We start from the raw sequence: 16,953 nt of genomic DNA, 5'->3' as shown, positions 1-16,953 counted from the left end.
TTCCCTCTGCGAATTTCCAACACGGAGCGACGTGTCATCCTCTTTTTTGCTATGGACATTTCCAACTCTTCTCTCAAGTCTTCCAAAATGTCTGTATGCCAATTGCGCCCCTTATAATCTTCTCTTGCTCTAAAGCTGTCCCTTTCTCTTCTGAACCATGGCTCTCCCAGCATTCGCTGTAGGTCGAGCTCCCGCTAAAGCTGTCCCGTTGAAGACCCCTCCGCTAACTCCAACAGTCGGCACGAGGCTTCCAATCTGTTGTCACCGGACATACACTACTACTAGGACAAATAGCATGGTATAGGCGATTGCATTTCTTCAGTAACCGACGACAATTAGCTTTGCAAGCTGCCACCGCGAGCTCGGAGAAGCCCTCTGCGGAGATCCCGCAGAATAGCTCCGCTCCTCCGGCGAACCCTCCGTCAATATCTCCCTCTATTCCTGCACCATCACCCCAATTAACCGGACCATTCACACCATCTTCGCCAGTTCCCGATGCCTCCAACCAATCTCTACCTCCAGACTGGGAGGACCAACTTCCCCTTTTGGAAAATTTCTCTCAGCTCCCGCATAAAGATTTTGGGAAAAACCAGCTCTTTGAGATCAATGAAGAATTTAAAAGAACCCTGAGGGGGATAATGCGACAATTTCCCCCCATTAGCTATGCGTTTGCTTACGGGTCTGGCGTCTTCCCTCAAGCTGGATCGGGTTCTCGGGTCTCGATGAGCCCACACCCTAACCCACCCAAAGCAATCTTGAAATGGCAGAAAGGGGGAGGGAAGATGATCGACTTCATATTCGCAACAAAGTTCACGCAGCACTTCCACTCCCTGAACCTCAACCGCCACCGCGACCACTACTCCTCCCTCGGCTCTCTCGGCTCCGGCGTCGTCTCGCATATCCAGGATGCATACGGCGCCGGCGCATACTTCAACCCCTATATCACCGTCAACGGTACCCTCATAAAATATGGCGTCGTCAACTTGACCACGCTCCAACGCGATCTCTCGGAATGGGACACACTCTACCTAGCCGGCCGGCTGCACAAGCCCGTCAAAATCCTAACCGAAGACCCCAACATCCGCGTCGCGAACCAGCGCAACCTCATGGCCGCAGTACGCTGCTCGCTCCTGCTCCTCGGCCCCAGCTTCACCGAAAAGCAACTCTACGCCACCATCGCCTCGCTCAGCTACCAAGGCGACCCGCGCATGGCACTAGGGTCCGAGCACCCGCACAAAGTCTCCAACATCGTGTCCACCCAACTGCGCAACTTCCGCCAACTCTACCACGACCTGATCGTCTCGCTGCCAAACGTGCACTACGCAGACCCGCGCGCCGCGCAGCCGGGCTGGCACGACGACCTCGCGCTCGACCTGCGCATGACGCAGGACATGGACCCGGCCTTCCGCGGCAACATGGTGCGTCGCTTACCCAAGGCCTTCCGCCAGAAGCTGTACTTCATCTACCAACGCAAGTTCGGCATCCCGGGCCGCGAGTTCAACGACATGCTGGCGGCGAGCGCGGACGAGGACGCCAAGGGCGGCTTGAAGAAGCCCGTTGCGGGGCCCTTTGATCGCCGCGTCGCGGCCGAGCCGGACCTCCCGCAGATGGTCGCGAAGTGCGTAGTGCAGACGGTTAAGTGGCCTAGTACCGTGCAGACCTTGAAGGCGCTGTTGACGGCGGGGCCAACGAGGAGCTGGCGTTATGTGAGAGAGAAGAGGGAAAAGGGAAAGATGGAGCCGTGATGCTTGTAAGATTATTTTTGTGAGTTGTTCAGGGTTACGAGGCTGTGTTTTTTTGAAGGGGGTTTTTCTTGTATGATGGGTTGGAGTAGGAGCTTAGGGGTTTTGTAAGAAACGGACTGTATCGCCCACGTTGGGAGGGGGGGAAAATGAAAGAGGAGAGACATGGACTACGCCTTCGCCGGCCACGCTATTTTCTTTTGTGTTGCCATCAACTGATTATAGACCATTGGGGATTGGGGATATGCATTTCTCCGCCGCCGTCGCGGGGCATGACGGGACTGGCTGGAAAGGATCTTGGATCGGGTCCTGGCGTTACTGTTTTCTTGGGCTTGTTTTAAGAGAAAAGAGAGGTCGGATATTCATAATCAATGCAGAGAGCGTTTTTTTTTGGGCCTAGACAGTTTATTGTATTGGAGTTTCTGGTTACGCTAACGGCGTATTCCTGTGTTGTATAAAAGTACATGCCCATCCAAACCACATTGCTCATGAACACCGAATACGAAACAAATCACGCCAAAAACCGAAGAGTGAGAAAAGGAGGAACGATTTAATAATTTATTCTCCTAAAGTTTCTAGACACCAAAACTGTTCACCTTCAATCACGCATACACACCTTGAGATATTAAGGTCTTACGCGATGATCGTACTAGGTAATAAATTACCATGTACTGTAGTCAGTCTAATAACCTCTGAAGTTGGCATTGGCAAGCACCTGACCCAATTGTGGGCCCAAGATCGCCCAGGTCTCGAGAAGGAGGATGTTCGCCATGAGGATAGAGACGGCAAGCATGATGAAAAAGGTCTTAACATAAAGCTTCACAAGTCTACGCCTGGCCTCCCAGTTGAAGGTGCGCCATGCCTCAATGAAACCAATGCAGCCGGTACCGCCCAAAATTGTTGGGACAACCTTGCCGCCAAAAGTGCGGTCGAAGGGCACGATGGTCTCTTCCTCTTCTGGAAGGAGCGAGGCCTCGATTCGGGTGAGCGTCACTGTGGCGGGAAGAACGACGAAGAGACCGGAGAAAAGGGCAATAGAGAACAGGCCAACTATGCGGAGAGCGAGCGTGATCCATTGCATGCCAGTGTATCCAGAGAATTCGTTGGCATCAATGTTGTGGAGGTGGAAGATCCGGGCGTAGCCCACGGCGACGTACACGGCAGCGTATCCAGCGGATGCCTTGACAGCAGCGGGAATCCAGAGTTGGCGCAGGGTGGATGTCGGCGGGATGCGCTGGTAGAAACGCTTGGTGGACGGGAGTGAGATTACAATGTGGGTCCAGGCGGCGTGAACGCGAGCAAGAAGAATGGCAGCGGCAGCTGAGAGAACCATGAGACGTGCGGGCACGATACGTGGAACAACCATGTCTAAGAGGGTTGCGGCGAGGCCGGTTGTGAAAGAATAGAAAATGAAGGCGGTCAATCCACGCCAGCGGGCAAGTCGACCGCCTTGGGAGGTCAAGTGACGGAGAGTAGTGCGGATTTTAGAGGTGATGGGCTTGGAGTGGACGAGTGTGATGGCTGGACCAGCTTCAAGTAGACCTTCATTCTCGAGCGGTGCATCAGGGTCCTTGGAGTCAGTGGAAGGAGAGATAGTGATGGCAGTGGAGGGAGTCTCGACCATGGTGAGGGTAGCAATAACATCTTTGAGGGTATACTCGATCTAAATGCATCAGTCAGTTGTTGGTCTCAGTAAAAGGATGGTTAATTGTAAGGCTGAGGGGTTACGCCCAGCACGAGAGTTACTTACAGAGCTGGCGACGAGACCAAAGATGATGACAGTCCCAACCAGGATGAAGGCGCCCCACGTGGGAATCTCAACTGGGACCGGGTCTTGGCCATCACCACGCTTGAAGAGGGACATGCCCGAAGCCTGCTCTAAGCCACGACGAACGACGTGGCCAACGTATGCGACCATAGTGAATTATTGACTAGACAAACAGGTAACAAATGAGAAGAGAACGGAAACGGCGTTGATTGATGAAGAGAAAGTTGAAGAAAAAGTGGTGGTGGGTGTTGTAGAAGGAGAGGACAAAGAATGAGGAGTGAAGAATGAGGGACGGCGATATGAGCGAGGAACAAGAGGTTATGAGAGCTGTCCGCGAAGCCAATACGAAGAGGCGCAGTGACGGTTTGCGTGTTTTTGTCCGAAGTAGTTTGGCCCCTGCTTTTTTTGGCCCCGCCACTGCCACCCCTTTCCACATGATACTCCAACTGTTTTGCCCTATGGATGCTCACGATTCCCGCCAAGATGGAACAGACCTCGTATAATTCATTTATAACAAGTGTGAGATACTCTAAAAGTTGCGAAGGTACTGACTTTACGGCCGATCAGCGTTGTCCAATATGTACATAAACCAGCAGGTAACTACGACAAGAGGCGAGTCGTTGAACAGCCTGTCTTAGTATCGCAACTATCACCCAAGCCATTCCATTAAAATACGCCGTATAGTCTTTTGGAATCATACTCCACACTGCAGCACTGCCATCAGCATTTCTCCAACCGTCCCATCTCTTGTGCCGCATCCCCCAATCCTTCTGGGTTTGATACTTCCATTCATCCTATTCTTCCGTCATGAAATAGCCAAGCCTTACGCCCATCCTTACTATTGGGGAATGCATCCTTGTCCAACAGAATGCATCCTTCGTGGCACAGATAGCGCCCAGTGAACAATCTAGCCTTGAAGTTGCGGCACGGTCATTCACACGAGACACTCCGTACCCGGAGACAACCGCAGTCACCATTACTTTTCTCATGCAAGAAATAACGCAGTGAAAAACACTGGGGCCGTGTTGGCACTATAAAGCTGATCCTAACAAAGTTCCAGCCTCGCCAACAGGACAATAAATGTCTCTTCTGATGCTGGGCTCGCAGGGTTAGGGCATGGCATCTTCGCCTTATACAGTTATTCCTGCCTTTCTAATTCTTTCAATCTTTGTACATATTACTTTATAGGTGGCGATATTGCCACGTCTGCTCTCCGCGGGAAGGATTCGCAAAGGATTCGGGGTCCAGCCTAGCAGTAGACCAGAACAGCGTAAACCCAGACGTTACAGGACAGTTGGCTAAAATATTTCCTAGATAATGATATTCACAGATGCTTGCTATCAGTCACCTCCTCCAAAGCCACCATATCAAGTTTCTATCTCAAGTCTGTTTGACGTCCCGACAGTCCCGAAATTCGTACATAAATATCTGACTTTCATAACAGACCACGCACCATAATCCCATTCGATCATCAGTCATTCCTGCCGCTTCAACCTAGACCCTCCCTTGTTCTCTTACTTCTCAGCCCGCTTTTCAATCTTCTCCACCTCATCGATCCGCTTGAAAGACCAACCCTCGAAGAAAGGGGGGTACAAGAACGGGCGCCTACAGCTTTATCAGCGTTATCAAATCCAAAGACTTATCCTGAGGAGACTGACAGGTCGAACCGGTTCTGTGAGATAATTTAGTATAATATAGCGAAACCGGAGGTCGATTAAGCAGATTTGGTTTGGCAACTCACATCGTCTGGGGAATAATTCTCTGCGCGATAAGCCGGCGTCATTATGATAACAGCATCAGCTTTCGTCCTAACATTGATTTGCTGTCACTAAAATAAACTCACAAATGGTTAATTTATGACGATTGATGGCATAAGAGTGGTGAGATCTGTCATAGCCCCCGTCCTAGTTAGTACATTCCCAGTTTCCGCGATACGGACACCACTCACCGCTTAACTTTCACCGCCACCTCTCTCGGTTCCATCAAATCCTTCCAGTCATGTAGCAGCCGCTGGGACATGCCATAAGGCCCAAGCTTTTGTTCTTTCCGGAGGCGGCCGAAAACCGATCTGGGCACTATGTTAGCACAAAGTGATAGTAAAAATGGCAAGATATGACAACGTACAGCTCATTATAGGTAAGACCCATATCTGCTTCGTCTGATTGGACGTAGTCCTTCCTATGCTTTTATCAGCCTCAGCTCGCTCAATTCCAACTCGGTGGGTTTTTCCTTCAATTTACGTGATCGGTTCCAACTCTGCTGTTGGAGTCGCTGTCAAAAATCCTTCTAGGATGGGGAGGTCGAATGGTTTTTGTGCCCATAGCATGAATCGCTTCAAGTCTGTCTTACTAATCGAGCCAACTTTCAAGTTTTCGTTAGCTTAGGTTCACAAAGAGTGAGAAGATAGGAAGTATTAATTGGGTCCCGGTCCTGGGATGATCTGCTTGTCAGTTTGCTCGCATGCACTCCAGAACAGTTGCCATACTCCGGTGACGTTTTTGTGAAGGGTGACTGAGTATCTGGGACAAAGCAAAACCTCTAATAAAGGCTCAAAAGGCTCCAATGCACCGAAAAACTCTGTAGATCATCGTCCTCACATAGATTTCGGCCAGATTTGAGGCGAGGTTTTCCGCCAATCGCTAGAAGACCCTAGCTAAACCTCAGCAGGATAATTGTAACCAATCTTGTGATCCCCCGCATGGGTATGTAAGGAGGGTCAAAAAGCCATAATGACAACCTGCTCTATTCGGTTTCAATGCCAAGGCTTCAGATTCAGTTCGGATTTCGTTGGCGAGGAGCGAGGATGGCTACACAGCCTCAAAATTTAACGTTACTCTTACTGCTCATAAAACGGTAGAAGTCTATGCCAAGATGTGGCGCCCTTTGCCATATAAAGTAGGTGAACTGAAGGTCTTAGCGTCAGTTTAATGACGAGGTCTAAGTTTCTTGTTTAGAATCAAATTCAATCTAAAGCCACGAAAGTGAAGTCGTGGTGAATCGGGATAAATGCGTCCTTTCTGCCCGAATTTTAGTTCAGGTTTGGTCTAACGAACGAGCCCTCAAATGAAGGTCCTAGTTCTACTCCTTGCGGCTACTTGGAAGTCGTTCAGTTGCATGTTAGGCTCCAGGCGAGCTCGGTGCTGACATGTTCAAATAAGTCTGCACTATATCTGAAGGCGGCTAAATTGAGCCATAGGCCCAAAGTGTTAATTCATATATTTTTGCGAAGACTGACTTCGAAGTCTTTTCCAGTATGAGTCGTCTGTCCTAGAATGCATACGAACTGGTGTGCAGATCATTCTAGAACAGGGGCGTCTGCTTCTAGAGTATCACGGATATCCGTTTTTTTATCGAAATCTTGGGTGTACACATTTTCGACGGAAAATAGCACTTGCTTGGGTTTATATCTGCACTGTAGGTTCATCAGTACCCGTATTTTGATGGTACATGCTGGAAACGGCAGTTCGAAAAGGGTTGCGGTGAGGAAGATAGATAAACGACTAGAAAAATTACTGGTATGAAAGGTATGAAGGTTACGGAGTCGTTAGGTTCCAATCTACAGCTTAACCTGCAGAATTGATTTGAAAATGGAAACCCAGCAGAAGGACCCTTGTTGTGGCTTTACAGAGTGCAAATGTGAGAGCTTGAGGCTTCAGGCCGAGGTTGGAATCTGAACCTGGGACTTAGGACTCCATCTCAGCTGCTCTTAAGGTTGCAGCATGCTAAGTGAACGTGAACATTTCCTAGACACCGTAGGCGGTAATAGGAATATCAAAGGTTCGACGCTATGCGGATGTTTCTCTCTCTGTATAGTGTAAAACGCTCTAAATCAACACGATCTAAAGCCTGCTAGGTTGAAAGCGAACGGCTCCTAATTTTAAAGAGTCCAGAATTCCGAGAACAAGAAGTGTCTTACCTTGAACAGTTATATTTCGTAAGGTATCCTAGCGAGTTAGTTAACTCGGAGGGCAGATATATGCGGTAATCCAGAGGGAAAGCAGTTTCTTAAACAATCTCAGCCGCAAGGAGGTTTGGGGATGGTTTTAAGATAGTTTTAGAGATTTTCATAGCTCAATTAGGCCATCGAAAACGACATTACCTCTCAATGACTCGTCACAATTCGCGCTCCCTGTAGAGACTATTAGCGCTTCAGAAGGAATGATAGTCGTCAGGGTGAGTTTGTTCTTTAGAAGTTACGTAATCCCTATCAAACTTAAACACCACAGCTACCACCTAAAATCGTAAAACGGACCTAAAACCAGGAGACCTCCTCCACCTGGACGATTCCTCACTGTTGGTAACATCTGGGCGAAAATACTGGCCACAACCGTCAGCTTCTACGTACTAAGCGTTCCTGTTTTCTGTTGTCGATCTGAATCAGGTTGTACTACCACCCTGTTTCAGATGTATTGTATACCTCCTGTTCCCCCCCCCCCATTGTCTGCATCTACACTATGTATATATAGCCTCTTTTTCTTCATAGAACAATCTTTACACGAGTTCTTCTTTTCTTACAATCGGTGCACGGACTACCGATCGACATCTGTTAACTTCAGTTCTTTAAGTCCAGATAGATGTTACTAGCTATTCGAATTCTCGCTTGGATGTTCTGAAGCGCCAAGTTTTCTGTATTGCTCCCACCATAAACCTTGAATCTAAGAATCTATTAGTTCTGCTGTCCGCTTAAGACCTCGAGAAAGGCCCTTGCCTCGACTCAAAGCCAGTTGCTTTTGTTAGAAGCCCCTTCTGAGCTAGAAAAGATTAGCATCAACGCTCAGTAACTGCCCATTTGGCTTTTACCATGAAATGCATCGTCGATATCCATATCCACATGGTAGCTTCCGATATCCTTAGCTAGCTCTTTGGCTCTACTTCGTGTCTCGCTCGAAGATTGGCTTGCCATTCCCATGAACACAGCTGAGACTCAATTAGCTGGATAACCCAAGATAAAGGCCGGACCATAAATTATAGAATTACTGTGAAAGAGCCGGTGACAAAGCTCCTGAGGCGTCCTGGGAAACCAGCCTTCGGCCTCATAGGCACCAGCGATGCGTTGCACGTCACCGATAACTTGCTTGTTCCTGTCTTCAATAGCTTTAATGGCAACCCTGCACATTGAAAAGACAATCACAGATGTAGCACATGAATCAATGCCTCCACTCAAGAGCCAGCCGCTTTCGAGCGGCGGAGATAGTCCCATAGCCAGCATGCGGGGCCCATTCCGATATCTTCCTCCGGTAAGTGATACCGCGCCTTGAGCTTCGATGAAGGGGCAATGCTAGAATCGAAGTCGTCGCGGTCAGAGGAAAAGCTGAAGTTTGTCTCAGTGCGCTGGTACGTTGGAGCTTGAAGAGATTGGAGGCCACGGCTAGGGGCGAACCGGTAGGCCCGCACTTCCTCTATGTCAACAGTTGCGGTCACAACTTCGACATCACTTAGAGAAAATCGAGAGCCTTGAGCGACGATCTCGCCGTTGGCTATGACCATTGCGTAGCCGTTATCTTTCCAAAAGGAAAGAAAATTAGCTTCTTTTAGCCTTTGATGTAACAGTATTTGCAGTATCACTAACAATAAAGCCGATCGCCGTCTCCCCCTTTCTAATCTCATATCAGTAAAGTATTGCCCTTGCGCATGGGTATAACGTACCTGATTTGAGTACAGGTATATTCCGCCGTTTTTTCGAGTAGCTTCTAAGGCCAAAGGGATCCTAATGTCGAGCTTACAGAGAGAATGATGGGAGCCTGAGGAGTTTAAGAAGATCCCAACGGCACAAAAAAAATTTAATAAGTAGTTTTTAAATCTGGCGAGGGTTGCAAGATGGCTCACGGCAAGCCAAATCTTCGGACGAATAAGCAAAATTTTGCCATTAAGGGCTAGAATACGGCAGTTGAAGTGGCTATTCCTGTGAATAACTGGCATTCTAATATCTAAGAATATATCGTAGCCTTAGGTTGGTAAGTGTGGTAATTGAAAAGATATTTCTAGTTCACGTACACGATTTATCGGACAAAATTATTGCAAGCATCTCCTAGCAATGCAAGTAGAGATCTTGCTCAAGAAAATGGTCGAGACATCTGTAACCACATACTTCGCCAAAGTTAGTGGGGAAATCCTCGGAGATCAGGAATCCTTACTTTCAAGCTCCAGCCTAACGCGCAGGAAACTGCCTTGTGCCTTGGCTTCCTTGATGGACTGGATGATTCGGGCAGTATTACCCTCCCAATCCAAAACCCATTGATTCAGGGAACATGTGGAGAGGGTGATACTGGATGGACAGGGGTCAGAATTGGCCAAATGAAGTAGGTTTGGATGAACTTGCAGTCGGCCCATGTTTGCCTTTAACGAAATTCGTGACAGAGGTTTGGGACGAGGAAAGTAATTGAGAGAAAGCAGGACGGATATGCAGAACACCCTTGAGAGATGGGAGCGCCTGGTTGGCCGCTTGTGTTGAACTTCCACAAGCGTCACTTTGTAGTAAGGAGCAGGCTGACGATAGGTAGACGGCTAAAAAGTTCGGCTATCAGTATTTTGTAGTAGAAGAAACCAATAATAGACTCATGGTGATTGAAGTTGGGAATGCAAACCCTATTGGATGAATTTTGTATGTGGCAAACCTTCACTGCAGGATGGACCGGACTGCATGCTGTCTAAGTTCCACTGAATCGCTGTGTAGCGACCCAGGCGACCCGCCTGTGAGGCATGTGCCTAGGGAAAACCCTTTCTTACCTCGCACTTAAGGATTCGTCTGTTCTTACAATATACCCTATTTATTCTATCAATTGAGCTCTCTATCTATATCTCACCTCACAGTATATAAAGCCTTAAATTATAATTATAATCTACTATATTAGATCCTATAGAGAGGGCTTTATATTAAGGCTCTATCCCTTGCAACGTTGTTTCGTGTCCTATCATTATCGATAAGCTCCGACCAGTTAGATCGTTAGGATCTTAGAGCCGTGATGAGGGATATGAAGCTCTGACAAAGGCTCGAAGGCAGCTGCCAAGGCTCCGGAGATGGTTCTTTTGCTGCGAGTTGGAGGAACGACGCATTTGGTAGGTTAGACGATATATTAGGATCAAGAAAGGCACGATTAAAAGGCATGGTGGTTAATTAATCTATATTATCCGCGAAGCTTTCTGATTCTGGCGTTCCCGCACGGACCACCTGCAGTAGGACACCAAACGTTGCAAGGTATAGTCTAAATATATCCTAGATTTATAACTAATGTAATTTTAATTATTAGTTATAAAAGCTTTATTAAATTAAAGCTCTAAATCAAGGCTCTAAATCGATGCTCTAAATAAAAGGCTTTTTAAGTGTACACCCGGTCAAAATTTTCGTTTGTTTTTACCCTAACGATTAACTTTATTTAGGAGCGTTCTGTCACATGCAAAGCCATCCCACAAAGGCTCAGGCAACGGCTGCGGACTCGATGAAGGAGGCCTGCCTCGGACAGTAATTTCAGGATAGTTGGTCATAACGGTGGAGAGACGTGTCCAGAAGAGTTAAGGCAACAAAGAAAGACGTGGAAGGCTCGTTGATGAGTGTTTGTTGATTTTAGCGTGAAACGTCATAATGGATGATCGCTAAAAGCACCAGCAGCGAAGCTCACACGAGCAGCAACTTCCAACAAAAAAACCTGTCCAAACAAGCCGCAACCTCATCCACACCTCTCATCCTCTTGCGCATTCCTCCCACCCACTAAGATTCTTCAGTGGCCTCATATAAAGCCCTGTTCACACCAATCTCTGCTCAAATACCCAGAAAACCCCTTTTGTACCCGTTTTCAAACCACCAATGTCTGAAGCACCACACATCGAACTCAATACGAGTGATTATCCGGACCTTGATCCGTCTGCACCATCCAATGCAAACAGTCACACCAACGGCGACACAAATATCCAGAACACCAAGAACGCCACCCTGAGCAGTGAGGTGAGTGACATAACCACCCGCCCGAAGCTTGCCGAGACGCAGCTAACCCTTGTGCATCACAGTCTTATCTGCACTTTCCACACCACCCATTTTCATTCTCTGACGACCACGTAGCTGCACAATCCGCCATGGAGACTGTTCAGAATCACCCAGTTACGCAGAATATGAAGGAAACTGTCAACAATGGTGAGGTGAGTATCTCGCGGATCCTGTACAACCATGACAAACAGCTAACCTGACTTGGGAAGTACTGCGAGATTCCCCCTCTTCTAACTTTATGGCCATACTCACTAATTTTAGGCCCGGCTACTCAAGATGTCAAGGCAGAAACAGCAAAGGCGAAGTCGGAATTCGCTGATCTCGCCAATTCTCGCACAACACCAGATCAGCCAGCTGCTACCGGCCAACCTTTGACTAGTAGGCATCCATCACGAGCTCTAATACCAAAATAGGAACTGACTTGGAATAGATTATCACTCTATGTTCTACCGGCTTTTGAGCGTAAGTTTTGAGGCAATGTCTACCCCTCAAAAAGCAAAGCTAATAGAATATAGTGGAAAAACCCTCGTGCAACCGCCATCTCTTTCGCTATTTCCGTGGCCTTCATCTTTGCTGTCCGATACCTCAATATCCTGCGATATATCTTTAAGGGCTTATATGTCTTGCTTGGCTGTATGTGGTGACGGATAGTCTTGCACAACATTTGAGGCTGACATACTTTAGTAACTGCCAGCGCTGAGATTGCCGGCAAGGCCGTTTTTGGCAATGGGTTCACTTCCCAGATGCGCCCTCGGAAATACTTCGTCATTCCAAAGGCTTCTCTGGAGCGCCTACTGGATGATGTTGAGCAACTGATCAACTTCTTTGTGATTGAGTTCCAGCGGGTCGTCTTTGCCGAGAATGTCTACGTCACAACTGTCGTAAGTTTACCTTGAACTTGAATTTCCCGACAACAAGAGTATCATATCCCACGTTTCATTATTTGGGATGCTAACGATAGTCTACCAATAATTAGGCCTTCCTCTCTGCCTTCATATCCTACTACCTGATCAAATTCCTTCCTCTCTGGGGACTGTCTCTGATCTCAACAACAATAATCTACCTCACGCCTTTAGTCTACATTAAGAACAAGGAAATTATTGATGCTCAAATTCGACAGACAAGCGATATGGTCAGCCAGCAGGCAACACAATTCAAGGACCTTGCGGCTCAACACACTGGTAACGCAGCCAAGACATTCCAGAGCTACGCCGGAGAGTATACTTCCAAGGCACAAGGCATGATTGGCAACGCCCGGGGACGATCAATGTCCCCAGAAGCCTCGGTCAAGAAGTCGGACTTCCCCGACGCACCAAAGCAGGACCCAGTTGCGGAACCCTCGGCCCCAACTCCGGCCGCAGAGCCAGTCATTTAGATGGCTTGTGACAGATTCAGAATATTTCTCCAGCCAACGACAAGCCCCCCAGGCAGGAGAGACTGCATCTGATGACATAGAATGATACTCGAGAATACAATACAAATTGTTCATACTAAATGACGACGGAAGCTATGGACCTGATTGCTATTTTGTTTCGAGAGCTAGGAGTGTAGTGAGGGAAATGAGGAGGGATTTGCTTCACGATAAACACGGATTCATCTTCTTTCATGCGGGAACAAGTCATGACTTTTGGGTTGCAGATTCTTCCTTCCCTTTTGTGTGGTTGTGGTTGTGGTTCTTTCTTCTTGTTCTTTTGCAATTGAAACAGATACTAGTGTGTATTATCTTTTTTCCTCATCTAATTAAAAGCTGTCGAAACTGGTTTCCCCTTTCATAACGTTTCAACATTCCCAGCTCCTTCGGCTATCTTATTCTGCTATGTCCCGATCAAAGGAGCTCTAGCATATTAATGACGTTTGATCCAGCTGTTTTGTATGGGGGAGCTAGGGCAATAGGACGTGTGGGGATTAGGGAGCAGGGTTTTTTAGATGGTGCGCGCGGCTGCTGGTATGATAATTACTTGATTCTGTAAGTTCCTAGGCTCTTTGGCTAGTTGTGTCGTGACCGCTGTTTGAGTGATACTTGCAACTTTGACCACTGACCTCTTTCTGTGTGTGTGCTCTGAGTGACAAGATCCTGGAATTTTAAGCCATAAGAACGACATTTTTTCTCGGTCCTGCTATTGAAACGGAAGGAGTGAGTTACTGTGTTGCTCATATTTGCTATCTCATTGCTTGAATCCGCCTACTTGGGCTCGTACTAAGCCTACGTAAGATATACTTTATTTGCGCATTGCTTTGGGGCTATTGCGCAATTTATCATTAAATCTGCACTCCTTGACGATCAGGAGGATTGTGTTAATTAAACACATTGAGCGCATTGCTATTTAAGTATTGGGTACTATTTGCAGAGTTTGCTTGCATAATGTTACGAGGCGGATTCTGTACTCCGCAAGGGGCATGGGCACAGCCTCACGTAGCCATCTGTCTCCAGCCTTTGCTAAATGAACCACGTCGCACTATGTATCGCCGAGTATAGCTATAAGGCTGACCAGGCAGTGAAGACTCCGTAAAAAAGTTAGGATGATGGGCGTTGAGGTGTGACGAGACTAGCGCCACTAACTGGTTCGATGACGAGGCAAGTATCTGCCTTGCAGGCTAGCCTCCCGAACTTGTTGGGCGCACACGGCGTTTCTCTCTTGTGTCAAACGCTTGCAAAGGTTATGGGTTGGTAAAGGCAATGAGGCTCGGACGAGGTTTCCCAAGCGTTGGATGATAGCAGTTGCGGTACCTTGTACATATGTGCTGAAGGAGCTCACCCGCCGGGTATGGTGGACTGGAGCAATTGCGATGATATGCAGGCATAGTTCGCACATCTATCAGGGCGTTGTTTATTTTGAGCAGATTTCGAGTCGCTACTCGTAACTACCGTGTTTGGGCGGAGACCCCACCATATCTTCCCCTCAAAAAAAAACTAGGAGGTAGTCGGGTTTATCACAAAGCTTGCTACACTTTTTGGAGCTGTTTTGGGCTGTGGGATTCTGAGTGGTTGTAGTGTAGCTATTCTTACATTGGAGCTTCCTGCGATCACGTGATAGCCTCGCTAGTATAACGACTCCAATAGGGTCTCCACACACACCCCATTCACCTGCGTTCCTATGTGACAGGGTTGTATGTTGGCGATGGACAAACTGTGTTTTCGGTGAAACTTTCTTTGTGAAGGTTCCTAGCTGCTATGCAGGTATTCTACAGCTCTTGACACTGTTACCTGACAGTTTCGGTCGAGCGTGTGCATGGTAAAAGCCTGTCTGACCATATGAACAATCTAAGAGATACAGGCGACTACTATCCCTTGCATTGTTGATGTGATATAAAATGTGGCCCGTGCGCGCGATCAAGAATATTGAAACTTCTTCGCGTCAAGTTGTAAATCTATAGCTTCATCAATCAAATACACTACAATCATGGTGCGTAATCATAAAAGTAATGATATAGACTTTGTTCCTTATACCCAACACCCAAAATACGCGTCTTAGAAGTCTTGAAACCCTCCTTCTGAGCCCTAGCCCTTACCTGATTTCGAACCTCTTCCTATTAAGAACGAAAATACCTATGGCAAGCCGAATCTTCCTTCTAACATTAATAATAGCGACCCTCTGCAGCTATTTAAGCTATTCTTTATAGACGAAATTTTAGATTAACTTGTGGAGTATATAAATAGAAACGCGGAGCTTTACTAGACTCCGGAGGATAAGACTCCAAAGGGACGCCCGCGGAAGTAGAAGCTAATATTAAGGGCAGAGCTGTATGCATACTTAGCAGTACTAATTTATATAGGGCTATATATAGAAAGTAGCATTAAGGAGTATTAGCGTAAAGACTTTAGTTATAGCTTAATGCACGTTATTTGGAATTTTATTGGACTTAATAGATTTCACCAGATTAACCGCTACTTCTACTATACCAAACCACAAGAAGACAATAACGAAGCTTTCCGGAATACTTTTGAAAGGATATAGGACCTTAGTAAGCACCTACGCGTGCTCTATAGGAAGCTCTATACCCCTAGTATACACCTTACCGTTAATAAGACGATTAAACGGTTTACTGGCCGGGCTCCTAAAATCGTTAATATTCCTACCAAGCCAACGCCAGAGGGCTTCAAAATCTGGGTTTTAGGTAATTAAGGCTACGTTCTTAACTGGATGTTCCACGCTAAAGGTAATAAGAAAGAACCATATAATCTAGATGAGGTGTATACAAAGGAGGAAGGCTTTTCTAAGACGCAGGTAGTAGTACTCAACTTGCTATTACAGAGAGACGACCTTATTAACAAGCCACTTTATCCACCAAATAAACACATGGTGTAGCTTAATAACTTATTTATAAGCGTTAAGCTACTCTCTCGGCTTTAAGAGGTCGGAATTGGCGCGTTAGGGACTATACGCACTACTAAAACAAAGCAGAAGGAGTAGGAGGAGGCTTCGGGCGAAGTTAAGGCCCAGTATAGAGCTCCAATTAAGCAAATCAGCTCCTCCCTCGCAGAGCTTAAATTGGTATTTAATAACTAGATACCGTAGGGTTCCTTATATAGAGAGCTTTCTAAAGACTCTACGGTTGCTTAATTTGCCTAGAAAGATTTAAATATAGTACTGTTTATAAGTACGGTCCTTAACGGTAAGTTTGCCTAAACTTAAGATAAGGCTCTACTACCAAAAATAGTATCTAACGTTATCTATCGCAGGATTTTAATTAATTAAACGGCCATGACAACGCCCTGCAAAGACCTCTACCGGTACTGCAATAACTTAGAAGATCTTTAGCAGTAATATAGTTAAGGTGTTATAGATTCCGCTGTTTATTGACCTCTATAATTACTATATAAAAGGCGTTAATACTACTAATCAGATAAGATCTTATTATAGCTCCCTCCGACGTTACCGCAAGACTTAGAAGCCTCTATTCCACTTCCTCCTTAATATAATTATTACCAACTACTATAAGCTATCTTCCTACTCTACCGACGGCTGGCCAAAACGAAGTGGTCATAGGAAGTTCCTCGAACGACTTGTAAACTCTCTATTTAAGCTTTCTACCCAAATACCTCGAAGCAATCGTACGTAGGTCTCTATGGATTAAATATAGTAGTACCCGGCGATATATTATGGATACAAGGCAGTCAAAATTAATATAAAGCCAATAACTTGCTCTGCATGCTTAGAGGCAGGAAGAAAGAGCCAAATTAAGAAACCTTTAAGTAGGAAGCCTCTCTGCGAGCTTTTAGTGAATACAATAAAGAGGTCGCGCGATAGTAAGGAGTTTAAGAGACCTCAAAGGTCACCAAGAACAACGTACGGGTGTAGACTCTGTCGAATACCACTTTATAAAGTCGGCCTGTGTTGGCAGGAGCACGTAGATCGGCTCAACACCAAGGAATAAGTGTCTATATGTAATATACACCAACATTTTAATATATTCGTAGCTTTAGTTGAGACTTTTAGTGATGTGGCAGAACGATTGACCGCCTA

The 16,953-nt window shown here is 46.6% G+C and overlaps 5 protein-coding genes across 5 annotated transcripts; 3 read left to right on the top strand and 2 right to left on the bottom strand.

The window, feature by feature from the left end:
* Positions 1–157: 157 nt before the first annotated feature.
* On the top strand, positions 158–1,745 carry K441DRAFT_692146 (mitochondrial import protein-like protein mmp37; the record flags this gene model as incomplete). The annotated part of the gene is made up of 2 exons (XM_067652538.1): positions 158–178; positions 237–1,745. 2 exons carry the CDS (start codon positions 158–160, stop codon positions 1,743–1,745), a joined length of 1,530 nt encoding a protein of 509 aa, XP_067509755.1.
* A 679-nt stretch (positions 1,746–2,424) lies between these two features.
* On the bottom strand, positions 2,425–3,606 carry K441DRAFT_534864 (uncharacterized protein; the record flags this gene model as incomplete). Its single annotated transcript, XM_067642345.1, has 2 exons — positions 2,425–3,405; positions 3,493–3,606. The coding sequence occupies 2 exons, from the start codon at positions 3,604–3,606 to the stop codon at positions 2,425–2,427; spliced, it is 1,095 nt and encodes a 364-aa protein (XP_067509754.1).
* Positions 3,607–5,024: 1,418 nt separating this feature from the next.
* K441DRAFT_683678 (glutamine-dependent NAD(+) synthetase with GAT domain-containing protein) lies at positions 5,025–9,840 on the bottom strand (the record flags this gene model as incomplete). Its single annotated transcript, XM_067651714.1, has 19 exons — positions 5,025–5,115; positions 5,178–5,182; positions 5,252–5,310; positions 5,354–5,397; positions 5,459–5,578; positions 5,635–5,688; positions 5,751–5,871; positions 6,906–6,922; positions 7,427–7,454; positions 7,610–7,639; positions 7,763–7,801; positions 8,092–8,165; positions 8,219–8,261; positions 8,311–8,427; positions 8,488–8,684; positions 8,759–9,011; positions 9,080–9,107; positions 9,157–9,455; positions 9,645–9,840. The coding sequence occupies 19 exons, from the start codon at positions 9,838–9,840 to the stop codon at positions 5,025–5,027; spliced, it is 1,815 nt and encodes a 604-aa protein (XP_067509753.1).
* A 1,201-nt stretch (positions 9,841–11,041) lies between these two features.
* Positions 11,042–12,955, top strand: K441DRAFT_97296 (cell lysis protein-like protein). Its single transcript, XM_067654576.1, has 7 exons — positions 11,042–11,444; positions 11,564–11,640; positions 11,698–11,866; positions 11,919–11,950; positions 12,004–12,121; positions 12,173–12,369; positions 12,465–12,955. Exons 1-7 carry the CDS (start codon positions 11,312–11,314, stop codon positions 12,861–12,863), a joined length of 1,125 nt encoding a protein of 374 aa, XP_067509752.1. The 5' UTR covers positions 11,042–11,311; the 3' UTR covers positions 12,864–12,955.
* On the top strand, positions 12,956–13,337 carry K441DRAFT_97277 (uncharacterized protein). The gene has a single exon (XM_067654575.1). It carries the CDS (start codon positions 13,048–13,050, stop codon positions 13,261–13,263), a length of 216 nt encoding a protein of 71 aa, XP_067509751.1. The 5' UTR covers positions 12,956–13,047; the 3' UTR covers positions 13,264–13,337.
* Positions 13,338–16,953: the final 3,616 nt, after the last annotated feature.

Source organism: Cenococcum geophilum, assembly GCF_001692895.1.
Source record: "Cenococcum geophilum 1.58 unplaced genomic scaffold K441scaffold_2, whole genome shotgun sequence".
Taxonomy (NCBI): Eukaryota; Fungi; Ascomycota; class Dothideomycetes; order Gloniales; family Gloniaceae; genus Cenococcum; species Cenococcum geophilum.
This window is presented reverse-complemented; position numbering and strand designations above follow the sequence as displayed.